This window comes from Anopheles gambiae, chromosome 3, assembly GCF_943734735.2.
Source record: "Anopheles gambiae chromosome 3, idAnoGambNW_F1_1, whole genome shotgun sequence".
NCBI lineage: Eukaryota > Metazoa > Arthropoda > Insecta > Diptera > Culicidae > Anopheles > Anopheles gambiae.
The window spans coordinates 34,865,931-34,892,621 of NC_064602.1; the positions used below are offsets into that span (position 1 = coordinate 34,865,931).

The window sequence follows — 26,691 nt, forward strand, 5'->3', positions numbered from 1 at the left end:
ATTGATATGGAAGATTAAATGTGGAATTCGTTTCTCGTTTACAAAACGCCAATCCTAATCATTCTCAATGCCAATAATCAAACATCTTGGGATATTTTATTTTAAAAAAAGTCTCCCGCTTGAATTATCCGTTCGATTTAAAACGTAAACGTTGCCAACGTTTCGGGTCAACACATGCATTTAGAGCCATATTGAATTTGTCCCATGCAATTACATTGACATCCAACGACGCACTTTGTTTACCTATCTTTTTGCCGGCATTTCAGAGACCAAAAAATGCGAAAAATCCAAAAAAAATCACAAAATCCTTTCTAGCCAGTAAAAGGCTCAACTTTACGTCCATTTAATTGCATAATACGCGCAAAAATACATTTTCCTTGGTAATTCATATTTCCATTTTGAAAGATAACATCCACCCTGTGTCACCCTGTGGCGCAGCAAACAATGCCACCTACGTGTAAACGCTGCTGAATTTTTTCCGCTCTCCGTCAGTTACATTTGACAACTGGCACGCGGCTTCGGGGGAAAAAAGATGCTGAGCGGCACAAAATATTGAAATTGGACGCTTTTCGAGGAAAAACCCATTCAATTTAGGCGCGCCACCGTAGTGTGAGTGCGTTCGTTTCTCGGTGCGTCGGATTTAGGGCGGCTGGTCGAAAGAAAGTGTGCAGTTGAACTCGGATTGAAAGAAATTTGGAGCTGAAAGCGGGCGGCGTTTATCGTTTGTGTGTATCGGCGTAGCATCGGTGCAGGTAGGTAGGTGTTCGGCGGGGATAGGCGGGCTGTGTGTGTTATTGTTCTTCTGCGCTCCTCGGGGGTAGACACCGGCGACGGGCGCAAAATGGCTTACCGCGTATAGAAATTGCACCCGTAAGCTATTTCCCGGAATGTGTGTGCTCGTCTCAGTCTTAGGAGCTGCGTCGCAGAAGGTTCAGTGGTGTGGTGGTGCCAGCGTGTTAATTTCGGCGTCATTGTTTTGTGTTGCAATTGCAGACCACCGGCCAGTAGTATGGCGGACGGTAGACGGGAGCCGCCCCCGTATGGGCGCGATCGAATCCGCGGCTCGCTCGGATCCAACTCACCGTACGAAGGGGGCCGCGGCGGTGGCCATCCATCGATGCGTGGCGGTTATCCACCCCACGGTGGTCCTGGTGGTGCTGGTGGTGGTGCTGGTGCCTCATATCAAACTCAAGAGGTAAGGTTTCATTGACAGAAAAAAGCACAAAAACGGCGGGAGCGCTCTAACAATCTTTGCTTTTGCGTTTTTTTAGCGTCGCCCGACATGGCGCAATCCTTCGCCCGGTCCGAGCGAAAGTCGCGACGCCGTACCGAGCACATCGGCCGCCGTTTCGACGCCGGCATTCAGCACAAACGTTCACGAACCACCACCCCAGCCACAGCCGAGCAGCAGCGGGCTGGGCAACATCGGGCGCCCACTGCATCGAGCGGCCGGACCACGCCGACGTCCGCTAGCCGACACGCTGCGTACCCGCGGGCCGGATGCACCCTCCAAACACGGCACCACCGGACAGCCGCTGCAGCTGCAGTCGAACTACTTCAAGCTGCTGAAGCGCGTCGACTGGACGCTCTACCACTACCAGGTGGAGATGGTCCCACCGTGCGCCAGTCCGCGCTTGATGCAGTCGCTCGTAAACGAGCACAAAAAACTGCTCGGCGGGTTCGTGTTCGACGGGGTGCAGCTCTTCACCGCCTGCAAGCTGTCGAACGATGAGCTGGTGCTGCACTCCCAGCACGACCGCACCGGCGACAAGTACGAGCTGCACATCCAGCGTGTGGCCGTCGTCGACATGACGGACGAGACGGGCATCCAGGTGCTGAATCTGATCCTGCGCCGGGCAATGAACGGGCTCAACCTGCAGCTGGTCGGGCGCAATCTGTACGATGCGGCGGCCAAAATTCCAATCCGCGAGTACCACATCGAGCTGTGGCCCGGGTACATCACGAGCATCCGGCAGCACGAGAACGAGGTGCTGGTGTGCTGCGAAATCGCCCACAAGACGATGCGCATGCAGACGTGCTACGACATTTTGCGCGAGTGTCAGCGGCACGATCGCAACTTCAAGGATGCGTTCCGGCGGGCGGTGATCGGGTGCGTGGTGCTGACCGGGTACAACAACAAAACGTACACGATTCACGACGTCACGTTCGAGACGACGCCGGAAAGTACGTTCGACACGAAGAATGGGAAGATTTCCTTCCTGGACTACTACAAGAACAAGTACAACTTGCGCATCCGCGACTCGTACCAGCCGATGCTGCTGTCCCGGGCGAAGAAGAAGGACACGCGGTCGGGCGACAGTGAGCTGATGGCACTGGTGCCGGAGCTGTGCCAGATGACGGGGCTGACCGATTCGATGCGCTCCGATTTCAAGTGAGTATTGGAGGCGATTGTTCAAAATTTGAATTTAACGGACATTTTCTCAAACGGCCAAACCCATTTTTCTTGCTAGAATGATGCGAGCGATGGCGGATCATACGCGCCTCAATCCGGACCGGCGTATCGAACGGCTGGAAACGTTCAACCGGCGTCTGCAAACCTCCCCCGAAAGCCAAGAAGTGTTCAAGGTGTGGCAGATGGAGCTGGATCGCCGTCTGGTCGAGCTGCCGGGACGGTTGCTGCCGCAGGAGATGATCTTCTTTTCCACTACCTCGAAGTAAGCTTTTCGGGAGGAAGGTGTGTGTGTCTCGGTAACCATAGTAACGGCGGGGTTTTTCCCCTTTGTTTGCCTTTCTTTCTTTCCTTTACCCGTTTCGTAGTGGTGTTCAGGCGGGTGAGAATGCGGACTGGACGGCACACTTCCGCGACAATCCGATGTTTGCGACGGTCCGGCTGAGCCGCTGGTATCTGATCGTGCCGAGCCGGTGCCAGCGGGAGGCGGGCGATTTCCTCAACTGCATGATCACGGCCGCCCGCGGCATGCGGTTCGAAATTAGCAACTGCGAGATGGTCCCCATGCCGGACGACAGCCCCGGCACGTACATACGCACGCTGGACGCAATCATCAACCGGGATCCGCAGATGATCATGTGCGTGGTGTCGAACAGCAAGTCGGACCGGTACACCGCCATCAAGAAGAAGTGCTGCGTGGAGCGGGCCATCCCGACGCAGATCATGGTGCAGAAAACGATCACGCCGAAGAGTGGCAACGTGCGCACGCTCATGTCGGTCGCGACCAAGGTCGTCATCCAGATGAACTGCAAGCTGGGCGGTGTGCCGTGGAAGGTGAAGATTCCGCTGAACGGGCTGATGACGATCGGGTTCGACGTGTGTCACGATTCGAAGGACAAGAGCAAATCGTTCGGTGCGATGGTGGCGACGCTCGATCACGACAACCGCGGCACGCCCAAATTCTTCTCCACCGTCAGCCACCACTCGAGCGGAGAGGAAATTTCCAACTATCTGCCGCTCAACACGGTCAAGGCGCTGAACGAGTATCGGCGCGAGTTTGGCGAGCTACCTAAGCGTATTATCTTCTACCGGGACGGTGTGAGCGACGGGCAGCTGCAGTACATCTACGACCACGAGGTGCGGTCGCTGGTAGAGAAGCTGGGCCAGATCTACAAGTCGGCCGGCATCGAGCAGGACGTGCTGCTGACGTTCTTCATCGTGAACAAGCGCATCAACACGCGGTTCTTCGACCATCGGCTGAACCCGCGCCCGGGCACGGTGGTGGATAATGTAGTGACCCTGCCGCAGCGGTAAGTAGAACGGAGAGAGAGAGATGCTTTTTGTCATGTACTTACGATTATGTCTTCTGTTTTGTTGCAGCACCGATTTCTACCTCGTCTCCCAGTCGGTGAAGCAGGGCACGGTATCGCCCACCGCGTACAACGTCATCTACGACACGTCCGGGCTGAAGATCGACCACCTGCAGATGCTGTCGTACAAACAGTGCCACCTGTACTACAACTGGTCCGGTACGACCCGGGTGCCGGCGGTGTGCCAGTACGCGCACAAGCTATCGTTCCTAGTAGGCCAGTATCTGCACCAGACGCCTAGCAACATGCTCGAAAAGAAGCTCTATTTCCTGTAGATGGATGTGTGTGTGAGCGTGTGAGTGCACGCGAATGTAGTTGAGTAGGCGCGCAGGCTGCTCGCCGTTGTTTGTGACATGGCAAAGCGCATGGAGGTCGGAAAGGGGCGCATCTTCATAACCTTTCTTCTCTTCTTTGCGTTATCCCTTGCTATCGGGAAAGCAAATTTAGGACTCAGTTTTATTTCTTTTCTTCAACTAAACGACGCCGTCGCCGTGAAATATAGGGACTATTGGAGGGCAGTCTGGAAAGTCCCACAGTGCAGCGAAAGAAGGGTAGTTAACTTTTAGGAATTCTTAGATATGGAAATGTGAACTTTCCGGAAAGCATTTCCGGTCGAAATTGCGATCGAACGGAGAGCGCAAGAAACGTCATGGAGATTATAGTCTTTGCGCGAGCGCGGCTTAAAACCCCCTCTTTAGTATGTATAAATAGGCAGGAAAGTTAGTGCCGAAGCGAACTAGAATCAATCGAATGTGAATTAAACGGAGCGAAGAGTTTACAAGTGAAGGCGAGGGACACACACACACACGAAAGAGTATATATTCCTTTATCGTTTATTGAATTAATTCTTTGTTCGAGAATTATCCCCCTTTAGCTTTGTGGTGTCCTACACACGCCTCTACAGAGTTAACAATTGGTCTACCTTGCACTAATTGATTTTTTTTTGCATATGTTTAGAGTTTCAACGTTTGTTTTTTCTTCTTCTGTTCATCTATTTCTCTACAAAAAACAACATCTGCCGTAGATGCACGTTCATACTAATAGGCCAACCGTATATATTGTTGATGGAAGCAACTCTCTATCAGGTGTACGGGTTCCGGATGTAGGGAAAAGAGGGAGCAGGGTGGACGAATACACTTCCCACACCCACACACACACACGCGCTCGCGCGCTCGCCGCCTGTCCTTTCCCGCTTTATATAAAAACAAAACTGTAAAACAAAATTTTGAAGAATCGAAGAAAACCAATGGAAATCAAAAACACACAACACAGTACAATGCATTTTCTCCTTCACTTCTTCTCTATAAAGCACAGTGTGGTGGCGTTCTTTTTTTTACTTAACTCTCCTACTCTCTTTCTCTTTCTTATTTACCGCAATGATATTTAGCTGGCAAAACGCAAAACAAAAATAACGTAACTGGTTGGGTAATTGATCTTCGCGCACGTGTTGTTGTTCGCTTCTTACTGTTGGATCGAATTCCTACAAAATTCTGCCTTACAGCTTAACTAGTCAATCCGCGGCACACACCGCCATCGCTTCCTCCTTCTCCTCCAGCAGCTCCTTCGCGGTAACGTCCAGCTTGCTGCGCGTAAACTCGTCCACCGACAGGCCCTGCACGATCTTCCACTGGCGGTTCTGGATCTGCACCGGGAACGAAAACACGATGTCCTTCGGCGCCCCGTAGCTGCCGTCGGAGATGACGCCCATCGACACGTACTCGCCGTCGCGCGTACCCGCAAACCAGTCGCGCATATGGTCGCTGGCCGCCTTGGCCGCCGACATGGCGGAGGACATTTTGCGTGCCGCAATGACGGCGGCACCGCGCTTCTGTACCGTCTCGAGGAACTGCTGCTTCAAGAACTCATCGTCCGCAACGGCTTCGGGGACGGTTTTCGTGGCGCCGTCCACCTCGACCGAGGCGTTCCGGGCGTCCGGCACCTGCGTCGCCGAATGGTTGCCCCAGATGATGACGTTCTTCACCTTGGTGATGCCGACGCCGAGCCGGCCCGCAATCTGGGCCTGGGCACGGTTCTGGTCGAGCCGCGTCATCGCGGTAAAGTTCGCCTTCGGGATCGAGGGCGCGTAGTGCGAGCAGACGAGCGCGTTCGTGTTGGCCGGATTGCCCACCACCAGCACTTTCACGTCCTTGCGGGGTAAAGGAAAGATATGAGGTCAAACATTTATTCGTTTCTTCTCATTTTAGCACCTTGCCGGCGGGCGTCAACCAAACTCACCTTCTTGGCGTACTTGTCGAGCGCTTCGCCCTGCACCTTGAAGATCTTCACGTTGGCGGACAGCAGATCCTTGCGCTCCATGCCCTGCTTGCGCGGCATCGCACCGACCAGGAAGGCGGCATCCACATCCTTGAAAGCGACCGCCGGATCGGCCGTCGGCACGACGCGCACCAGCAGCGGTAGAGCACAGTCGTCCAGCTCCATCACGACGCCCTCCAGCACGCCCATCATCGGCGGAATGTCGAGCAGGTGCAGGATGAGCGGCTGGTTCGGCCCGAACACGTCGCCCTTCGCCACCATGTACAGCAGCGAGTAGGCGATCTGGCCGGCGGCACCAGTGACGACAACGCGGATCGGTTCAGCAGCCTGTTAACGAGAGCCCCAGGAGAAATAGTGAGTTTACAAACAAACTAGCAGGGCAGGCGGCACGTTAGATTGAACCAGTTTGATAATTGATTGGAAGGCTGCTGGCTGGCTGCTGGTGGTGGTGGACTGCTTTGATCCATCGCACCCCCATCGTACCCGTGCAGTGTGTGTGTGTGTTTTTGTGGGAAGTAGTGGTGGGAGGTCGGAATCGGACCTCCTACTGATGCTGGAATTGATTCCGATTCCAGAGTAGATTCCTGAACAGATTCCGTCGATGACTGCGGAGTCATTTTCGGAGTTGACTCCGGAGCCGATTCCGAAGTTGACTCCGGATCCGATTCCGGAGCTGGTTCCGAAATCGACCTGGGAATCGCAATATGCTCCGGTAACGGAATCAGGATTGCCTCCATAAATGGAATTAGCTCCGAAATGAGAATAATTCCTTGAATTGAAAGAAGTTTCAGCAGCGACATCAGTCCGGGAATCTCTATGATAATGGAATTGTGGTTTACAAGGAAATGTTTGTTTTTTTTTTGCGGCTATCAATACATCATTGGATCACTGGACCCATAGGCCTTATGGAGATGCCGAAATCGACTCCGCAGATTCTTATTTCGGAGCCAATTCCGATTCCGGAGCCGATTTCAATTCCGGCAAATGGTTCCAGCTCCGATTCTGAAGCAGATCCCGGAATCGATTCCGGATCTACTATCTGATCTACTATCCGGAATCGATTCCAGAAAACTTCGGAGCTGACGAAAACATCATTTTCCCCATCACTAGTGGGAAGGATGTTTATTTGTGGCTCTGTTTAGCATCCACAGCTACCTATTCACACGACTCTCTCGGGAAGGTGTAAATTACGTGCTCTGTATCATTAGGCTATCTCCATCTAGAAGTTCTTTGCTTTTGCCCTTGGATTCAAAAAACAAACAAGATTCGTGTTCGTGTCATAGTGCCGGCCCCCCAAAAAGAAGGATTGCTTCTTGGTAGGGAAGGGAGGTAGGGGAGGTCAAATTTAAGCTTCTTATTATTTGTCTTTGCTCAAAGAACCCGGTCGATAAGTCCGAGCCAAAAACAACCCAAAAAAGTGAATGGAACTGGCGGAACTTGCCCACGACCGAGTGGGCCATGAAACAAACGCCAAAAACAAGAGAGAATAGAGAAAACAACAACTCTAAATGTGGCCTCGGCCATCAAAAACACGCCATCACAGCAGTCTATGACGACAGTGACAGTCACCACCACCATCGCCACCACCACCATCCACGTACAGTGCACGAGGTGGCGAAATGGGATTGGAAGCGGACGGGCGCGCGGCCTGGGAGGAGGCGGTCAAAAAGGTCAAACCAATGACTCTCTACCCCATGCACCTCCTCCCTCTCTTCGGAGTTTGGGACGTGTACGTGTGTGTATTACATAAAGTAATTATTTTTTCATTCCTTTTTCCATCACACACTGATACCAGGGAAGCCGCCCGGTGTCATGACTTTGGTCTGGTCGGTTGTAACAGCGATAAAGCGGAATTTCAGTGCCGACAGCACGCGTCCTAATCTTGGTGCCTGCGACGTCACACACATTGGTGTTGTTGTTGGATGTTGTTTCTCCCGTTGGGACCATCAAATGTTGATACCGACAGCTTCCCACCGCGCTGTATTATCATCATCGAACAAGCTGTCGACAGAGGGCAGTTTTCGGTTGTGTTTTCTTGCGCCGGTAGAGTGATGTGTGTTCCCCCTCATCTCCTCTCACTCTCTCTCCGGAAAACGGATGAACGAAATTTGACAGATAATGTGCAAAGACAAAGAAGAAATAGGGGTTGGGGTGAAAGATAGCTGCCGGGGTGTGTGTGTTCCTGCATAACTTCTGCGATTAGAAGGCTGGAATAATACGAGTGTTTTCGTTGAAGGTGACCGTGGCTGGTGACGTGTAGTTTCCAGTTTTTCTGGAAATTCATACAACAGTATGTCCAACCGACCGACCGAAGTTTCTCTGTCCTCCGTTCAGGCAATGCAGCGCAATGGATGATGGATGGCAATGATGCATCGTCATCTCCAGGAGGCCATGAAGGGTTTCGTTGCCAGCTCCAGCGAAATTCCACACGCACACAAACAGACGCACACTATCCCCGCTCTATCCATGTTTTGAGGCAAATTGAACGGGACCTTTGCAAAAGTTGCGCAAAAAACAATGGCCATATTTCGACATTCTCCCACAAACACACACACACACACTGCTAGGGCTTATCACTCTTTTGCGTATGATGATGTAGGAAAAGAAAGGGCAAACGGGGTGCTTACCATGTTTTACTTTGCACTTTTTAACGAAATGGAACGAAAAAAAGGAACACTTAGACACACCGATACACACACACACACGCAAACGACACGGAAAATGCGGAACCGAGGAAAAGCTAATGCTGTGCGCCGCACCGAAGGGGTAAAAGCAACGAAGGAAAACTCGACACGACCGGGGGATGGTGTTGTGTGATGCGTTTTCAATCGTAGTAGTAAATGCAGCGAACCATCCGTGTGTGCTGGGACCGAAACGCGAAATACTTAATGCGAGAGGCGGCACACGCGAAATTGCGGGAGTTACGGGAGAGCAATATGCCGGAGTGGCGCGGAGTGAGCGGCCTTTTGCTCTTTTTTGTTTCGTTTTCTCTCTCGCGCGCGGTTTCTATGGCACGTTCTCTTTCTCTCTCTACCTCTTGCTTGCGGTTCCAGGTACAGTAGTGGAAGGTTTGTAGGTTGCAGCTGTATTATGAGCATTTCTAAATTTTTTTCTTTCTTTCTGTAATTGGCTAAGACGGAAATAACTAACTGAAATGATTAATTCTTATGCGAATGAAAAATATTGTCATTTTCGACATTTGTGCCGAATGCGGCAAATCTTTAGGAAGAAGAGAGAATACAGACACAAAATCGTACCATCTCTTCATAGATTTCAAAGTCTTTGATGACATAGCATAGCCAGATCAAGACCGTCTGATGCAATGGGCACTTTCATAATTCCAACCAAACTAATCAGGTTAGCCACAATGGTTATGGCCTATGCCTTTTGCTACCAACAAGGCTCTGCGCCATGGTTTGCCTGTTTTCTATTCAACTTAGCGCTTCAAAGGGCCATCCGAGACTCTAAAGAAGCGAGTTCGGGAACCATCTTCCTCAAGTCATCTCGGACATCCGCTGGTAATATAGATATCATGGGATTGCAACTTTCCTATTCTTTCGTTATGGTGAAGTGCGGATAGACTAACTCAGCTTTGAAGTCGTCCAAGATTTCATCTCTCTTAGTGCAACGGTCAACAATGACAATGGAGCATGTGAATGGAAGCTGAGATGCATCCAAGGATGATGAACGCAATTGTCACTACGCAATTGTTACATATTGTTACACTAAGCCATGAGCACTGTCCAAAACTGACAAAACCCTTTCAGCCGCGTTCGAGGGGAAGATGTTCAGAAGAATGCAACGACGAGCTGTAAGGCGTTTTCACTGTCGCACAGTGTATCAAACTCACCAGGCTCCGAAGAACTGACCATGTTATCCACGCATGGAACTAGACGAACCAATCTATATAGTTCTTTGAGGTCTCCCACAAGAACCTAAACCTCCTGCATGAGGCCCAAGACCCAAGAGAATTGGAGGTAATACCCAGAATTTTACATATACCTAATCCAGTGGCGATTTTAACGGTAAGTAAGTAAGCAATTGCGCGGGGCCCCGACGATGAGGGGCCTCGCGGATCTTTGGTCCAGCATCTATAACAGTTGATAGAATATGCCACTGTATTAGCAAGGAGTACCCCGTGGGCGATGGCCATTGGGGCCCCGTGCTAGTCGAATTCTGAGCCACCCTTCCTCCCCTACCAGTAACAAAATTTAAGTTGAAATGTAACATTTTCCAAGACGGATAACGGGTACCACCCGGTAATCATGTACAGAGGGCCTCAACAATTCTTACTGCTTAGGGCCCCCGACACTGTACATCCGCCACCTAATCCTGATCTAGTGACTTGTTTTACAACTTAGGCCGTAATCGTAACCATGGCAACCAATTGACACTCAGTTACTGGATATTCCGGACGTGTAATACAAGAGGTCTTTACAAAATGGTTGCCCGCAATGAATATGTAAGTAAAAAATGGCCTAACTTTGGACCTCATATCGTCTGGATTGGTATGCCGCTTCGAGTTAAGTGTTGTCTTTATCATCCGAAAGCAAAACGTGACCCTTTTTTCTGTACCCGCCTGTGTACCTTACTCTCTTGCGCTCCTGTACACTTACTCTCTCGCTCCATCTCACCCAGGCAGGGCGGCAGAGAGCGAGCGGAGAGCAAGAGCATGTTCACACTAAAATCGATGTAATAATGGGGGAAAAAATGAAATAAAAAAGTACACCTTCAAGTAGCATTAATTATGAAACAAGGTGGAAACAGACACACGAGCGCAACAATAGCACTGCCACTGGCTGCAATGCAAACCCCGGCATCATGTGGCCATGTAACGCATTCCGGACAAGTACTTGTGGCCACTCATGTTATCTTACCACGGACCGAAGACGGGGGAGGGGGGGGGGGGGAGGTGGGTGATGGGGTAAATGAAGCACGTAAAGTCAGTACACCGTGAGTGTTTGGGGGTCGGTAATAAACGAAGAAAATCTCGCAAAGCGGCACGACACGGCTAAGAGGAGGAGGACGTCGGTCGTCGGTCGTTGGGGCCATACAATATTTCCCATTTTCCCTCTGGTGTCTCTCGCATGTGGGAAGTCGGTGGGAAATCGTTGGAAAAGGTTAGAAAGCGTGATTTATTTTTAAAAACGTTACACTTCTACGCACATGCCCCACCAGCAAGCAAAATTCGGCTCAGGTTTTTGGTCGCTCTAGACGATTCCGGGGGTCGTCGGTCGCTTGTTGTTTGGGGGAGATATTTTAAAAATATAATTTTCAAAAAGTCAATCATTCGCGTAAAATGTGTCACCGTACGTGTTTCGCGAATCATCATGGAACCTTACTGAAAAATCTGACAATTTTAACATGTTTTTTTTCAATTGTTTTTATTATTTTTGCCTTAATATCCTCGCACATAATTCGTGTTTTATTAATTCATATAGGAGCTGTTTCTTTAAAGTACTTCGTGTCGTGTGTTTCTGGGTGTGTGTGTTACCAGGTCTCTCGCTGTGTGTGTGTGTGGGTCTGAGGATTTCATAAGTTTCTCTTGCAGGTGTTGTGTTTGAAGTGTCTGTTTCTGTGTGAAGAGAGTTTTATTAATTGTGGTATAATCTTTGAATAGAGTGTCATAGTCAATATTCATTCATTCATTAATGTTTCACAATCATTCAATTATCATCTTTCTATAACATTTTTTCTCTCTCATTCCCTTTTTTTTCTTTATGTCTTTCTCTATCTGTTTGCACTAAATTTTTTCCCTCTAATAACGCGGACATTCCCTTCCCAGCTGCAGCAGCAGTTCCTCTTTTTCTACTTTAATTGATTAAAAAAAGAAAATCCTTGCGACATGGGCAACAACAGCGCAGCAAGGGGAGAAGAGTGGGATAGCCCCTCCACCATCGCCCCGCTTTCTATATGTATTTGTCCAGCCGCTTTTTGTTTTGTCCTATCTCATTTTTCTAAAACCATGCCAAGTCCAACTAACAAACGCTTCAACACACACACACACACTCCAAACGTGGGAGGAAAGGGCTTATTTCCTTCTCGATCAAAATCAAAACCGATCAATTCCAAGATCAAGAGTTAAAGAAGCGCTCTCTGGAGGGTAGAAGGAACGCTCACACACGTTTAGATTTTAAACACTTTTCGAAACGATCCTCCAACGACAACAAAACTCACGGCAGCATTAAGCGCACACATTGAGCATAATGACTGACGCGATCGTTTGTTTGTTTGTTTGTTTGGTGATTTTATATGTACAATTGAGGAGGCTATTGTGTGTGAGTGTGTGTGGTAGAGTTCGAAACTAACTACATTTCCTTACTTATGTATTTAGTAAAGCGCTTGGTATCATATCTTCTCCCTCTCGCTCTCTCTCTCTGTGTGGAAACTGCAACTGAAACCAAACCTCAGTGTGTCTGTGTGGATGTGGGAAACTATTATTCACTTTACTGCTTTGCACAACTCTAATTAATTTGCCTTGGGCAAACGGCGCACACGTACACATACACAGCACACCACATACACACGCTACACTAGAGTGCTTTTCTCACACAACAACAAGCTGCTGGGCTCTTTTCCTCCTGGTCCACTCCTATCCCCTCTCTCTCTCTTCCTAATCATAAACGCAATCCGTTAACATTTAATGTAATATAGTCAATCACAAACTCATTTAGGTTCCTCATTCCGGGTTAGTAGTAGTACCATTAAATTTTTCATACATTTTCTTCAATCAATCAATCAATCACATACATATTTTCACACACAGCAAACAGGTTTCTCTGCTTCTCGTATTCCGAGTAGTAGTAGTAGTAGTAGTAGTAGTTAGTCCTTCTAGTACTTATCTACTGGCTGCGCTTCCTTTCCGCCCTACCGGAGGCGGCAGATAAGCTTTAAGTTTTCCCTCCATACTGAACTATTTCTCATACACGCACACACACACATACACACACACATGCATACAAACAAAACTATTCGTGTTTTTCTTATTAGAGAGTTGCTGCAACAAGCAGGTTGTTTTTTCTATCCAACTAGAGAACAAAACGCTAAACGGATTATAATGATGTGTAAATATAAAGGGGACTTAGAGTGTGTAAATTAAAGGAAACAAAATTAAGCAACTCTCCTTTAACCCCCCCATCTCCGATGGTGGTCCTTTCTGCAAACTGGGAGTACTTCTTCCCCCCCCCCCCTCTCTCTCTCTCTCTCTTCTATAGTAATCCCCAAAAAAGCTATTCTTTTCTCGATCTGTTTTCCTTTACCAAAAACCAAACCATTCGAACAGCCAACACGACCGTTAAAAGCACTTTCTCTTATTTACGTTTCATATATCATGTACCTTATATACGTAAAGAACAGAAAAGCTTACCATGTGTTTGTGTGTGTGTGTGTGTGTTTGAAATTCTTTTCTAGATTTCACATAAATTTGCTTCTTCTTTTCTGCCGGTGTGTGTGTGCCTATATGTAACTTGAACGAATTCGCGCTTCATTTAGTTCAATCGATTCGTGTCCTCCTTCGAAAGAGTCTTCAAATTTCCAAAGAGAGGCAGCAGCTGCAGCAGCAGCGTCGTGCGGAGAGGCGAGACACGCGCACGTGTGTGCTAATATTACATATATCATCTCTTTAGCTGGGGCGTTTGTGGGGGGCGAGAAAATGGGGAGAGAGGTGCATGTAAAAATAGTTTAGTTTAAATGATTTTGTGAATTTTATCTAACCATTTCCCTTCCGTACTCTCTCACACATCATCGTTGCAATTATGTTCGTTTTGTTGTTGTTGTTGTCGCCTAATGCTCTGTAAACAACTCTTTCTTCTAACGCACAGCACACACGCACACTCTCTCTCCCTCTTATATTCAGTCATTTCGCAACATTATCTTGTCGTTTTCAACAGTACACAAAAAAAAAAAACAATATAGCTTTTTTTCTCCATCTTCCATTCATTCTTCGTTTGATTTAGTTCAGATGGAACCCTTTCTCCTTGGTGGCCGTCAGCAGCCGCTCGCGCAGTATCTGCTCGTTCGGGTAGTCGGGCAGCTTCAGGTAGTGGACGCACGTGTTGACCGACGGGTACGAACCCTCGCCCGCGTCCACCTTGCGCACGACCGTCAGCCGTGGGTGTAGATTGGCCAGCCCGCCAGGTGGCAGACTGCTGCAGCCGGTCGTAAACTGAAGGAACGCTTTCCTTTCCGACCCATTCATGCCCATCAACACGTTGACGAAGCGCAGGAAACCGGGGCTGAGAAGCAGAAAAGAGAAGAAGAAAATCGTCAGTTAGAACCAACCTTTGCACACACACAAACAAAAGTACTCTCTCCCGTCTGCTGTCTTACCTTTCCTTGGTGTAGCCGAGCTTCGGTTCCGTGTAGGTCATGATGTCTTCGCGCGTCCACTCCGGGTTCTGCTCGCCGCACAGCATCTTCCGGATCTCGTCCGGCGTGAACGCGGCCAGCTTGTTCAGCGCAAACACCTCGCAAAAGCCGCGATGGAACGCGGCCAGCTGCTTCGCGATGCCCTCCTGCAGGCAGAACGCCACGGTCAGATTGCAGTACTCCTCCACGTTGTTGATCGTCACGTCGATGTTCGCCCCGTTCGGGAGCAGGTCGGCCGACGCGTACCCGTAGTTGCGCGAGCTCGGCAGGTAGGTAAAGGTAAGCGCCAGATCCTCCAGCGCCACACAGCCCGTTTTGGTGTTTAGCTTCAACTCGCTGATCTGCTGCAGCTTCTCCTCCGAGCTGAGCGCGTCGTTCTGCTCGATCGCTTGCTTCTGCTGCACCAGCTCCTGCAGCTCGCGCAGGAACTGGTACCGGATCGGGTCGATTTCCTGCAGATTTTCCTGCGTCAGTATGCCATCGTACCAGGCGCCATCGCTTGCCATCGCCATCTTGGATTGGTACGAGTCGACCAGGAGGTCCCGGTCGCGATCACTGTCCTCCGACAGGATGGACGACATCATGATGTCATCGCTGACGCCCGATTTGCCCAGCAGCGAGCCGGTCTGGCTGGTCGCACCACGCGCCATCGAACGGCTGTGGCTGAGCAGCTGCAGGAAGCTGTTCGACAGGGGCAAATCCACCAGCCGGTTGTCCTGAAGCACCTTGGCCAAAAACACGCCCAGGAACCAGAAGTAGCCCGACACGTCCTCGCTAATGTCCGAGTCCTGGGGGAGCGGGGCGGGGAAGAGACCGGTCGATCGGCGCACATAGTACCCGACCGGTTTGCTGCCCTCGCCGAGATCGATCTCGTCCTCGATCAGCTTCGGTTCCTCGTCGTCGCACAGCCACATGCCGAGATCGCTGCGCTGCAGTTCCGCCGCGACGAGCGCGTAAAACTCGAGCGTCGGTCCCAGCCCCGTGCCCTCCTCACCGACGAATTCCACCTCCAGCACGGACTTGCGGTTGCAGTGCACCTTCATCACCTGTTGCGCCCAGTCGAGCAGGTTCTCGCCGCGCGGCACCTTCACGCGCTCGTGCTTCAGCCGGCCGACGCGGAACTCTTGCTGGTCGGCGTGCCGCGGGCTCAGGCCCGGTGCGCGCTGCCGCTCCAGGCTGACGTCGCGCTGCGACTGCAGCCAGACGATGCTGCGCGAGGCGCCGAACGCGGTGCAGCTGAAGTACAGCTGGCGCGTCTCGAACGGGAACAGGAACGGGCAGGTCTGGTTGTACTCCTCGCACCACTTGGGCAGGCTGCCGCTGGACAGGACGAGCGGGTCCTGGATCTGCTGCTGCAGCTTGTTCGTGATCTTCTTGCTCATGAACACGTCCGGACTGAGGTAGTGCGACTCCACGTCCGGCATCAGGTTCTTGTCGTTGTTGGTCGGCGTCGCCGCCAGCGACTGGTTGATGCTGTTGAGCTGCGAGAGCAGCTGCAGTACGTCCTCGACCGAGCAGTATTGCTGCTGCTGCTGCTGGTTGCCGCCCGTTCCCGGGGCGGAGGACAGTGCGCCACCACTTGAGGCTCCCGTACCACCAGCACCACCACCACCGGAAAGGGACGGTGTGCCCGGGACCGGAGAGCTCGGTGACAGCGTCGACCCGTGGCTGCGCTGCGAGTACATCGAAATGATCGGCGTAGCACGGCCTTCCTCTCCGCTGCTAAAGTCTTCCTTTCCACCGCCACCCAACAGCGACGAGGACGAGCCCGGACTAGCCTCCCGGTAGATGATCGTGTACGTTGGCTGCCAGATCTTGCGGAACTTGTCCTGCTTCGGCATCGTCGTCTGCAGCATCAGCTCCTGCACCGCCCGGAAGATCGTCCAGTCGGACTGCGTCAGGTCAACCTCCACGTCGTTCACGCCGTTAATGTTTGGGCCGCGCAGTATCAGCGACAGGGTCGGCTGCGGCAGCGAAGAGATCGCCGTCGACGACTGGCCGCTGCCCGGTTCCGGCAGCGCTCCCCTGCCCGACGAAGACGACTGCGGTTGCTCCGTTGGATCGGTCGCGCTGTTGCTGCCCGGCGCAGGAATATCCAGATCGCTCGTCTGGTTCACGTTGGTCTTGCCCGGCCGGGGATCGAACGCCGGTATCAGGGCGGAGAATTGGCGCTTCAGCACAAACTCATCGTCCCAGGATTTGCGCTTGCCGGCCGTCGGCAGCCGATTCTCGAACGTGCGCTCCTCCATGAAGGAGAGCAGATTGCGCGAAACCATCACCTGCAGCAGCGTGTTGCCCACCTCCTCGTACTCGTCCTCGTTCTCATCGTCGTCGTTCTCGTCCTCGATGTCTTCGTCGTCTTCCAGGTCGCCCAGCAGCGTCGGCGCTCGGCACTGCTCCAGGAAGTCCTCCAGCGACACCTGCTCGCTATCGCTCGACGTCGACGTCAGGCTCATGGTGAGGGCGGGGTTCAGCGGGTTCACCTGTCCCACGCCGACCATGTTGTTGGCGTTGTTGTTATTCCCGGCACCCTGTCCGGCCGCAGCATTGTTGTTCGACGACGAGCTGAACAGGCTCGGGTAGCTTTGGGCCGTGCTGAGCAGCCCGGTGTGGCTGGACAGTGCCAGCTTCACCAGGCTGGTCACCGAGTTTGGTCCACGGGGGAAAAAGTTGCTGTTGTTCTGCAGCACACCACCACCACCTCCACCCACCAGCGCTCCTGCTCCGCTGCTAATCAGCTGATTGTTGATCGGAACCGCCGCCGTCGTCTGCTGCGACGAGGAGGAGGATGAGGAGGAAGGATGCGATGCAGCGTTGTTGTTTTCATTGTTGTTGTTGGCGTTGCTGTTGGAGTTCGAGCCACTGCCGGACGTGCGGCGCCGTGCGATGGCCGCGAACGTTTCCAGCAGCCCCGGCGGGGGCGGTTGCGCGTCGTTCGCCAGCGTTTGGGACGCACTGTCCGGATGATTATGATGATGGTGATGGTGGGAGGACGTGCGATGGGACGCGTTGTGTGAATGATTGTTCGCTCCAGTGCCGCTGCTCGTCAGGTTCGGCACGCTGACGCTCATCGAGTTCGGCGAGGGTGCCACTACGGGGACCACATTCACTCCATCGCTGCCGGAAACGGACCCCATCAGACAGTCCATCGCGTTCGGATCGTCCTGCGACGAACCGCCACCGCCACCACCACCCAGCACCGTCGTTTCCGTCGAACCGACCACGACGATGTTGTTCTTCAGATTGTTCGTCGCATCGCGGCCGCCCATCGACGAGGCCGGTGCTGGTGGTGCGGGTGGCTGTTCCGCCCCGATTTGCTTCGCCTCGTTCAGCACCTTCTTGAACGTGTTCGCGGTGGCGGTGTTGTTGAACTTCACGTCAAACTTGTCCGTCGGGGTCTTGGCGCCCGTTCCGGAGGACGCCGCCGGGTTTGTGCCAGTGCTGGTGCTTGCCACGAAGATGCTGCTGCCGTACGATGCGCTGCCGGGGATGGTGGTGGCGGTCGTGCTGCTGCTGCTGCCCGTCGTGGCGTTGGCCGGCGGAATCGGCGGGAACGCAATCTTGACGGAGGAAAGCAAGTTCGACTGCGTGAGCAGCTCGGAGGATAGGAAATTGTTCGTGTTGTTGCGCAGCATGTCGACGCCCTCGCGCATCTTGCCCATCATGTCGAGGCGCGTCTGCAGGTAGGACAGGCCGGCCTTGCCGCTCGAGGCGCTGCTACCGCTAGCGACACTGCTCGCGCCGCTGCCGCTCGTTAGATTGATCTTGTTGTTCGTCTCGTTGATGTTGTTCGTTTTGTTGTTTTCCTCCGTCGAGGAGGAGGAGGACGAAGAGGAGGACGAACCCATCAGCACGGGAACGCCCGTGCCGCTGATGTTGCTCACAAACTGCTGCCCACCGGCCGAGGAAGCGGTGGCGGTACCGCTTTGCTTCGCCGAACCATCCGAGAGGGATAGATTCTCCGTGATGGTGGCCAGATCGGACACCAACATGGAGGTGCTGCTGTTGATTTGCGACAGATCGGGAATATTGTTGCCCCGCTCGCTCAGCGATGAGTGTACCGTGACGGACACTTCCTGATTGTTCCCCGTGGTTGCCGTGCTGGAGGTAACGACCGAAGAAGAAAGATCGTTACTGCTTCCTCCACTGCCAACGGTCGCCAGATCGGAACGAGCCGATGACAGCACATTCTCCGTGATCACCTCAACCGCCTGCTTCCAGGACAGATTATCGGCCGACGTCGCCTGCTCCGTTGAAGCCACAGAAGATCGGTTTTCGGTCGTCGCATCCGGCAAACTTGGGGTCGAGCTCGATTTACGGCTCGTTAGCACGTTCAGCGATTTGTCGTAAACCTTCTTCTTGCCCGACGCGGTACTACCACCATCCGCCAGCTCACACTGAACGTTGGCCGTGGAGGCGAACTGATTGTTATTAGCTCCACCCCCCGCCGTCGTAACGGAGATGCCACTGCTGTGCAGATCGTACCCACCCGCCATCAAACCGTCCACGTTGGCCAGCTTCAGATCGTACTTGCCCTCCGCGCCCATGCGGTACGAGTTGCGCATGCCGTGGTCCCACTTCACATCGATCCAACCGTTGTGTATCTCCGCAATCACCGTGCCCTCGCCCGGCGGACTGCCGTCCTGATCGTCCCAGTGCCAGTCGACACCGCGCACCACCCGCGCCCCGTCCGTAATGTACTTGAGCTGCGAACGGATCTGGCGGCGCTCTTTGCGCAGCTTCGCTTCGTTCTCCTTCGCCGCTGTTTTGTCCATGTCCTCGCACACCGACATCACCTTGCCGTAGATTTCAAACCCGCTCAGGCTAAGGTAGTGCGTTTGGCCGGACGCGTTGCGCCCGTTCTGGTGGATGCGCACGTGCCGGTAGCCCTGCTGCTCGTCCGCCGGGCAATCGATCGGCCAGGTGCAGGTGCTGCCCGGCTCGGCCAAACTTTTGTCGTCCGTGTGTGTGAGCAGCGTGACCCAGCTGACGCCATCCTTCGACATCTGGAACAGCCAGTTGCGCAGGGCCGACCGGCCGTAGCCGCGCGCGTGCCGCAGCGTGTACGCCGTCGGCAGGATGAAGATGCCCAGATCGATCGCGAACCACGACTTTTTGTTGTCCTTCGTGTGGCAGTTGACACTCACGCTGTCGCGGGAAAGAATGTCCTCCAGCTTGCCGTACGGTAGCTGCTTGCCCTCGCTGCTCGTCACCGTTACCAGCCCGTACTGGGCCGGATTGACCCACTCCAGCGTGCGCCCGTTCGTGCCAATGTAGTAGATCAGCCCGTTCTCGTCGAAATCGTGCCGATGGCGGAACTGCATCGTGCCCGACTTCGCTTCCTTCATCTTGCGCAGGTACAGAAAGGACGAGCGCTCCATATCGTACCACTGCTTGGCGACCATCTTCAGCAGATACTTGTTCAGGTGGCCAACGGTCGCGAGCGGTTCCATCTTCAGGTTGCGCCCGGTCCGATCGAACAGCGTCTGCTCGCAGGCCGCCCGCTCGAGCCGGAAGCTAAGCTTCTTGGTCAGTATCTGCAGCCCGTAGCTACCGCCGGGCGAATCGTACATGTAGACCGGCAGCTTTTCGATGCTTTCCAGCACCGCCACCAGCTTCTGCACCAGTATGGCGGCCGTGTTTTTGCCCGTTTTCAGCTCCCCACCGTACATGCACTTCTTGAAGATCGAAAGCCGCTGCTTCTGGTACTTGTTCGCTTTGGTGCGGTTCATGCCCAGGTCCCAGTAGTTGGGCGAAAGGACGGCGACAAGCGCTTGCACCAACCCAGAGCTGTACATCTCGTACGCACTGATCACGCCGTCCTCGTTCAGCAGGTGCACCAGCTCGGTCAGCGCGTTGTACAGCTTCTCCTGCCAGCTTACGCCGGCCGATGGTGGTGTAATTTGCTGTGTCGTGCTGGAAATGAGCGCGGCCTTCGACGTGGACTGCTGCTCCTCCAGGGCTATCTCGATCTGATGCACAATCTTGGACAGTTTTGCAACGGCACCACGCGGTATGGCCTGGGCCGCCTTGAAATATCGGTTGTACAGGTCGCGAGCCAACTTGTGCAGCTGGAAGGAACATACAAACGAACAACAATTAGGATCTTCGATTCTTCTTACTTTTGTTCTCTCTCCTTACCTGATACTTTTGGGCCTCGGCCTTGCAGCGCATCTTCTTCTTCTTCGTGTTGATCCAACCGGCCGCAAAGTCCGGTCCCAGCGTCGTCTCCGCGGTGAACGTATGCTTCGTGCCCCGGTTGCTCTCGAAGATGAACCCGGGCAGCTCGTCCTGCAGTATCGTCACCTGATGGCCCTCGGAATTGTTGATATGTAGCTGATGCTCCTTCTGGCTCTGCAGCACCCAGTTGCCCACGGCGATGCGTGCCAGGCTCGGGGCCGACAGGATGGGCTGCGATACGGTGCCCTGCCGTACGGCGGCTCGGGCGCGCTGTAGCTTTTCCAGAAATTCGCCACGATTTTCTAATAGGGGCAGAGAGCACAATGATGGTTTCGATTAGTAGGAAGTCAAACATTGTTTTAAACGAAAACTCCACTAAATGGCAACTACATGTATGCAACTACATTCTCTCTTTCTCTTCACTTCCGTTGCTTTGTACTGTGGGATTTAAAGTGTTTCTGTAACAGAGAGACGATTGAAGCGTAGAGTTCTCACCTTCATTAGGCACGTTCGGATCGGAGGAGACCTTTTCCCTGCCTAAAACACGAGGTCGCGAGGAAAGAGGATGGGTTGGGAGGAAACCAGATGTCGGTTTTGATGAAAAGTAAAAGAATCAATTTTAACGAATCATAAGGCCAAATTGTGGTCTAACTGGTGTCGTCAGCGCTGTTATGTGCTTCACAAGGTAAAAGCGTGCGCCGTTGCGTGTCATAATTGCGCAACCGTGTGGCATTTTGGTAAATCAAGCTCAAGGGGATAATTATTGATTTGCAGTAATAAGCATTTAACAACAAGGCAAAATTAATATCCGAATAAGTCGCTAATTGTCTTTTTCAGTGTGGAACAAACGTTTTTCGTCGTGTTTAAAGCAGTAAAAGCAACGGGTTAGTAAGAGAATGGCGCATTTTGTTAGAGTATTTCTTGCTCATGTCGCATTAAAGTGGATTATTATAGTTATTTTGTGATATATTACTTCAACCAGTGCTGCAAAATGTCACTGTCAATGTCATACAAAAAATCTGACCGAAACAAAATCCATGTCAGCGTCAGCGTACTCAATTGTGATAATCAGAGATGATACTCAAAGCGATTGGTGTGTGACCAATGCATGCTTTGGTCAGTCGCTTTGTCATGACTTTTTTTTTACTATGATCAGTTCTGCAAAATGTCACTGACATAGTCATGACAAATTCTGGCTGAAACAAAATAATGTCAACGTTCTTGGGAGCTCTACTGTGATGATCAGAGGTGAGACTCATGCAGTAGTTGCGACCATCACATGCTTGGTGACATTTTGTGAAACCAACTCTTGACAAATGTCGTGACCAAGTGAGTGACCAAGAGTGGGGTGCTAAACAAAATGTCATCAATCATGTGATCGGACCACCAACTGTTTGCGTCTCACCTATGATCATCGCAGTTGTGTACGTGAGCTGGTTTGAGCTTCGTTTCAGTCATGAGCGTTGGTGACTGAAACAGTGGCATTTGGAAGCACTGTTCGCAGCCAGAAAAATCATGATTATGCTTGTGACGGCATTAAGCTTAGCTTGTTAGTCAGAGTATTGCGTTGGACTCAAGAATTCACATGTCGTGTTCGGCATGTCATGACGCACTTTCATTGAGTATCAGCAACATTGTACATTGTACATTGTACAGTGTACATTGTTTTTGTTGGTGAATATCTCGTGATGCTCATGACATTTTGCAGCAATGACTTCAACGACACTCTCTTCAGCGTTAAAAGTATGCTTTTTTTTACAATTTATACAAAACTTACCCGTACTATCGCTACCGTTCTCTGGACTGCCGCTCGAGTACATCGTGGCCAGTTTACCGTCCAGTATGAACCGGAACCATCCGTTCGATCCATTCGACAGCTCCAGTGCCGCCGAATCCGACCACACGTACAGACAGTCCCGCCCGCGGCAGATGCTCCAGTCGTGCCAATGGTACGCCTTGCCGTGCAGTATCTCCTTCGCGTCCTCTACGGCGACCGCAGCACTGGCGGTGCCACCGGACGCAGTAGTTACTGTTGGAGCGCCCGGCGTTACCGTCACTACACCGGAGGCATCCGTAGAGGAGCATGCTGCTGCAGCTGCTGATTTTGCGTCGTCCGATGTCGATTTAATTACATCGTTATTGTCGCTACCATCGAAGCTAGGCTCGCCCATCAGCGCTTGCACCTTGGTGTAGACGCCCAGCCGCGCGAAATGGTCGAGGAAATCGTTTTGCGTTTTCGACATCAGCTCCTGCACGATCGTAAGCACCACCAGATGGCCATCCTCGTCATCCTGGAGAGGGGAAGCGAAGAATCGGTAGCAAAGAGGAGGAAGAGATTGTACAGAAAAAATGGTAAGATTAGAAAAAAAAACGATTTCATAACAAGTCACGCGTCAGAACGTTGGAAAACAAAACAAACATTCCCGGGTTCTCAAAAGGAAAGCGGCAAAAAACGACACATTCAAAAACACACAAACAAACACACGCAGCACAACATCCAGCATGCAGACGCGCGTGACAGATAGTGGTTGGGGCTGGGGTGTGAGTGCTAACCAGCCAACCAGCCACACTCTTCTGGCAAATACTGTATCTTTGCTGAAGAACTAAAGCAATAACAACAGAGAGAGAGAGAGAAGGGGAGATAGACAAAAGGGAGAAAAGGGGGGAATCAATTTCACCGATCATCGCAAATGTAAAGCAACTGGTCTGATCCACCGTTACGGATCGTATTTTCTTTGGCCTGACAGTGTGTGGTGCAGTAGGAGGTTGTTAAAGCGCAGAATTTGAACAGGAATCATGTAGGGGACAGCATAACCAAATTTTATATTAAAAAAAAACTCCACTTTCACACTCTGCTGCTCTGCAAGCTAAATTACAAGCATTTTAATTGCTTAATTTTAACGCTCTGGTTACGTAGGGATAAATAAAGAGAGAGAAGGGGGTACAGAAACATAATAAAATAACTCATAATTGACTAACGAAATCATTGATTGGTGTGTGTTATCAATTTTGTCTAATAAAAAAAAGCAAACCGTGCGCACATCGTCATCGTCCCATTAGCCAGCAAAAAGTAGAAGAAGAAGAGATGCAAAATATGGTTCTGCGAAACAGAGAATGATTGAACTTTTAAACACATTTTTCGCCAAATTAACTTTCTGTGTGAAGCGACGAGCATTATTTTACAAATGGCATGTGACACATCAATTTTTGAATATTAAATAAAGCACCGAGCCGCCAATGATTATGCGCTTCCAATGTAATATTAATTCAATTCGCTACGGTTTAGAAAAACAAATGCGCAGAAATTAACGCAAACAATAAATTGGATTATAAAACTGGTGCCAGCGATGTGAATAAACCATAAAGAAAAAAGAAAGAAAGATAAGAAACACAAAATGGGAAGGGGACAAGAGAGACGTTATCATTACCGCAATGCTAAGATCTGACCAATTGCTTTGGGTGCGATTGCGAGGATTGGTGGTGGTGGTGCGGTCGCTACTATTGTTATTGCTTTTCGAACCGGCGGCGGCCCCGGCCCACTCATCATCCGCGTCCTCGTCCGAGTCGTTTGCCCTTGCCGAGGTGGTGCCGCGTGGTGGCGGTGTCAACGGTAGCAGCGGTGGCGGCGGCGGTATTATGTAGCTGCTAGAATTGCGCCGCTGTCGCTTGGCCTGCACAAACTTGCTCAACCGCTCGGCGCAGCTGTGCTTGGTTAGGAGACTATGGCTAACGCTACTAGAACTATGGCGCGCGACGGTTAGGATCGGCGGTGGCGGCGGAGGAAGGGGTGGAAGGTACGCCGGCAACGCGGCGGAGGGTTGGCTCAACGGTGGCCAGCTGTAGCTAATCTGTAAAGGGGTAAGGGAGTAAGGCCCGAATGGAAAGTTTACGACGCTTTAGTACAGTACTTCGCCACATTTCGTACACACGGCACACGATCACGATTATGGTTGGGAAGAAATGGATCGTGAGGAAACTGAGAGCGAGTGCGATTGCAGCCAAAGAAAAGAAGGTGTGAGTTCTTCAAATGAGACTGTTTATGTGCACGATTGAGTGATGCCAAATTTTGAGCAATTTCACCGAAGCACAGCGATCCGGAAAGAACGAAGAAATCCAATCAAAAGTAGCGCGCCATGGGTGTCGATTTTGGTTGAAGCTTGGTTGGCAAAAGGAACTGAGAAACGTATTCAATGCCCTTTCGTCGCCGACCAACACGTACCTCATTGTCCAGCACGCTTGCGATGACTTCGACTAGAAGCGTGCCTAAGCTTTGCTCGTAACTTTGCAGACCCTCGGAGGAGCAGAGCTTCGAGAGGACCTCCGGCTGTACATACTGGATCATTTTCTTGATAAGTCCTGCAACAGAAAAGGAAACGTGATTAGTTGACACTACTTTTCTCACAAAAACTCACACCACTGACACTCACCTAGGCTAGATCTACGCACGCTAGCAAGCATTGTGCTTTGGAAAGTTTTGCAGAATGTCGGTAGGAAAAACTTGAGATACACCGGCGCCATCTCCGGATCGCCCCGCGGTTCCCCGACACCACCAGCACCGCCCGTCTCATCTCCACTGTCGCCGCACTTTACGTCCGACCGGGTTGCCGCCATCATCCACTCGCCGGGCGACTGCAGGATCGAGGCCACCTCCCGGTGGCCCTCGTCCGGCCGTTCGCGCGCCTTGTCCAGTGGCGTTTTGCCGTCCTCGTCGCGCAGATCCGGATTGGCACCGTGCTTGAGCAGCACCTTGGCAATGCCCGGCCGCCCAAAGCACGCGGCGTAGTGCAACGACGAGCTGCGCTGGCCCTTGTTCACGTCCGCGCCCTTATCGCACAGAAACTCCACCATCTCGAGCGTCCCGAAGGCGGACGCCCAGTTCAGCAGCGTCTGCCCGACGTCGTCCATACAGTTCACGTCGATGCCGCCCGACTCGATCGATTCGATCAGCGCCTCCGTGTCCTTGCTGCGGATGCAGTCGATCAGCTGCCGGTGCGTGCGCTCCGTGCTGGAATCGGCCCGCCGAACGCGCGGCGCTAGCTGACCCTGCGAACCGCCGACCCGCCCCAGTGCCTGCCGGCCCTCGAACAGCAGCAGCAGAATCAGGTCAGCCAGCCGCATGCAGTCCAGCACGCACCGCTCGTCGCCCTTGAACGCGCGCTCCATCGCCTCGAGCAGATTGGACCGGAGCAGATCGTGCGTGATCGAGGGCGAGCCGCGGCACAGGGTCGACAGCAGCGAGATCGTGGTCGCGATCGATTGGCTCGATCGGCCCGCCTCCATCGCGCCCTGCGCTGACTTGGGCGCCGACGACGACAGCTGCGCCGCGGACGGCGATGATTCCGGGTGCGTGGAGGAGTTTGTTCCCAGGCTGGAGGAGATCGCCGCACTGCCACCGCCACCGCTCGATGAAATCTGTGGCCCGCCGGCGGCATTACTCAGCCGCTGGAGCAGCTCCCGCACCAGCCCGTACTCGGCGAGCGGGGCCGGATCCACGCCCTTGCGCGTGAACCGATCCGCCACCGAGGCGAAGCACTTGAGCGCCCCGTCCGCCACGAGCGGATCCTCGTGCTGCAGCAGCGTGCTCAGGCTCTCCACGCACGTCTGCACGTTCGCGCCCGACGGTTCCACCTTCGTGCAGAGCCGCGACACCACCGCCATCGCCGAGTGCAGCGTGTCCTTGTGGATCTGCGAGCCGCTGTCGCGGATGAACGCGAGCACACAGCTGAGACCGCCGCCCTCGAACACGGCGCCCGCCTCCCGCGTACAGATCAGCTCCAGCACCTTGATGCACTGTTCGGCCAGGTCGCGGCTCGTGCGGCTCTCGAGGTCGGCCACCTCGAGCCGGTTGCAGATCGCTCGGATCGCCCCATCGATGGCGACGATCCGGCGCGTACACTCCGACGACACGTCCAGATAGTACGTGATGGCGCGGGCCGTCACCTCGAGCACATTCTCCGGCGCCAGCTCGTCGAGAAATATTTTACACAGCGCGGGCAGGAACGTTCGCGGTGGACAGCTGCAACGAAAAGGAGGGAGAGGGGGCGATTGTTTAGCCATAATGCACATACACACTGGCTCCATTGCAGCATC

The 26,691-nt window shown here is 52.5% G+C and overlaps 3 protein-coding genes across 14 annotated transcripts in view; 1 reads left to right on the forward strand and 2 right to left on the reverse strand.

The window, feature by feature from the left end:
* Window positions 1–478: 478 nt before the first annotated feature.
* Window positions 479–5,047, forward strand: LOC1271402 (protein aubergine). 3 transcript variants are annotated; one of them, XM_061656436.1, is made up of 6 exons: window positions 479–760; window positions 994–1,195; window positions 1,272–2,392; window positions 2,472–2,675; window positions 2,779–3,720; window positions 3,791–5,047. In XM_061656436.1, exons 2-6 carry the CDS (start codon window positions 1,010–1,012, stop codon window positions 4,053–4,055), a joined length of 2,718 nt encoding a protein of 905 aa, XP_061512420.1. In that variant the 5' UTR covers window positions 479–760; window positions 994–1,009; the 3' UTR covers window positions 4,056–5,047. The 3 variants fall into 3 exon arrangements, with proteins under 3 accessions (XP_061512420.1, XP_061512419.1, XP_061512418.1); XM_061656435.1 differs by having other exon boundaries at window positions 479–756; XM_061656434.1 differs by having other exon boundaries at window positions 480–752.
* Window positions 4,596–9,115, reverse strand: LOC1271401 (malate dehydrogenase, cytoplasmic). Its single transcript, XM_310186.4, has 3 exons — window positions 8,682–9,115; window positions 6,016–6,381; window positions 4,596–5,926 (listed from the first exon to the last, which is right to left on the reverse strand). The coding sequence occupies exons 1-3, from the start codon at window positions 8,682–8,684 to the stop codon at window positions 5,291–5,293; spliced, it is 1,005 nt and encodes a 334-aa protein (XP_310186.4). The 5' UTR covers window positions 8,685–9,115; the 3' UTR covers window positions 4,596–5,290.
* A 3,962-nt stretch (window positions 9,116–13,077) lies between these two features.
* LOC1271399 (E3 ubiquitin-protein ligase Ufd4) overlaps window positions 13,078–26,691 on the reverse strand; it is a 29,127-nt gene continuing 15,513 nt past the window's right edge. For 4 of the 10 annotated variants that reach the window (XM_061662179.1, XM_061662180.1, XM_061662181.1 and 1 more), the window contains 8 exons: window positions 25,029–26,617; window positions 24,821–24,957; window positions 24,030–24,449; window positions 22,379–22,892; window positions 21,097–21,138; window positions 20,563–20,903; window positions 14,383–20,492; window positions 13,078–14,288 (listed from right to left, as the gene is read on the reverse strand). In XM_061662179.1, the coding sequence (XP_061518163.1) occupies window positions 14,006–14,288; window positions 14,383–20,492; window positions 20,563–20,903; window positions 21,097–21,138; window positions 22,379–22,892; window positions 24,030–24,449; window positions 24,821–24,957; window positions 25,029–26,617 (9,436 nt within the window). In that variant the 3' untranslated portion in view covers window positions 13,078–14,005. The remainder of the gene's footprint in view (window positions 14,289–14,382; window positions 20,493–20,562; window positions 20,904–21,096; window positions 21,139–22,378; window positions 22,893–24,029; window positions 24,450–24,820; window positions 24,958–25,028; window positions 26,618–26,691) is intronic. The other 6 variants (XM_061662186.1, XM_061662187.1, XM_061662185.1 and 3 more) reach the window with 3 other exon arrangements.

What these genes read in the sequence shown, in the direction of transcription:
- LOC1271401 (XM_310186.4), bottom strand. An exon ending in TCGACAAGTACGCCAAGAAG is followed by an intron (nt 5,927 to 6,015) that starts GTGAGTTTGGTT and finishes TTACCCCGCAAG; the next exon opens with GACGTGAAAGTGCTGGTGGT.
- LOC1271402 (XM_061656436.1), top strand. Translation starts at nt 1,010, where the DNA reads ATGGCGGACGGTAGACGGGAGCCGCCCCCGTATGGGCGCGATCGAATC. An exon ending in TCGATGCGCTCCGATTTCAA is followed by an intron (nt 2,393 to 2,471) that starts GTGAGTATTGGA and finishes TTTTCTTGCTAG; the next exon opens with AATGATGCGAGCGATGGCGG. An exon ending in GTAGTGACCCTGCCGCAGCG is followed by an intron (nt 3,721 to 3,790) that starts GTAAGTAGAACG and finishes GTTTTGTTGCAG; the next exon opens with CACCGATTTCTACCTCGTCT.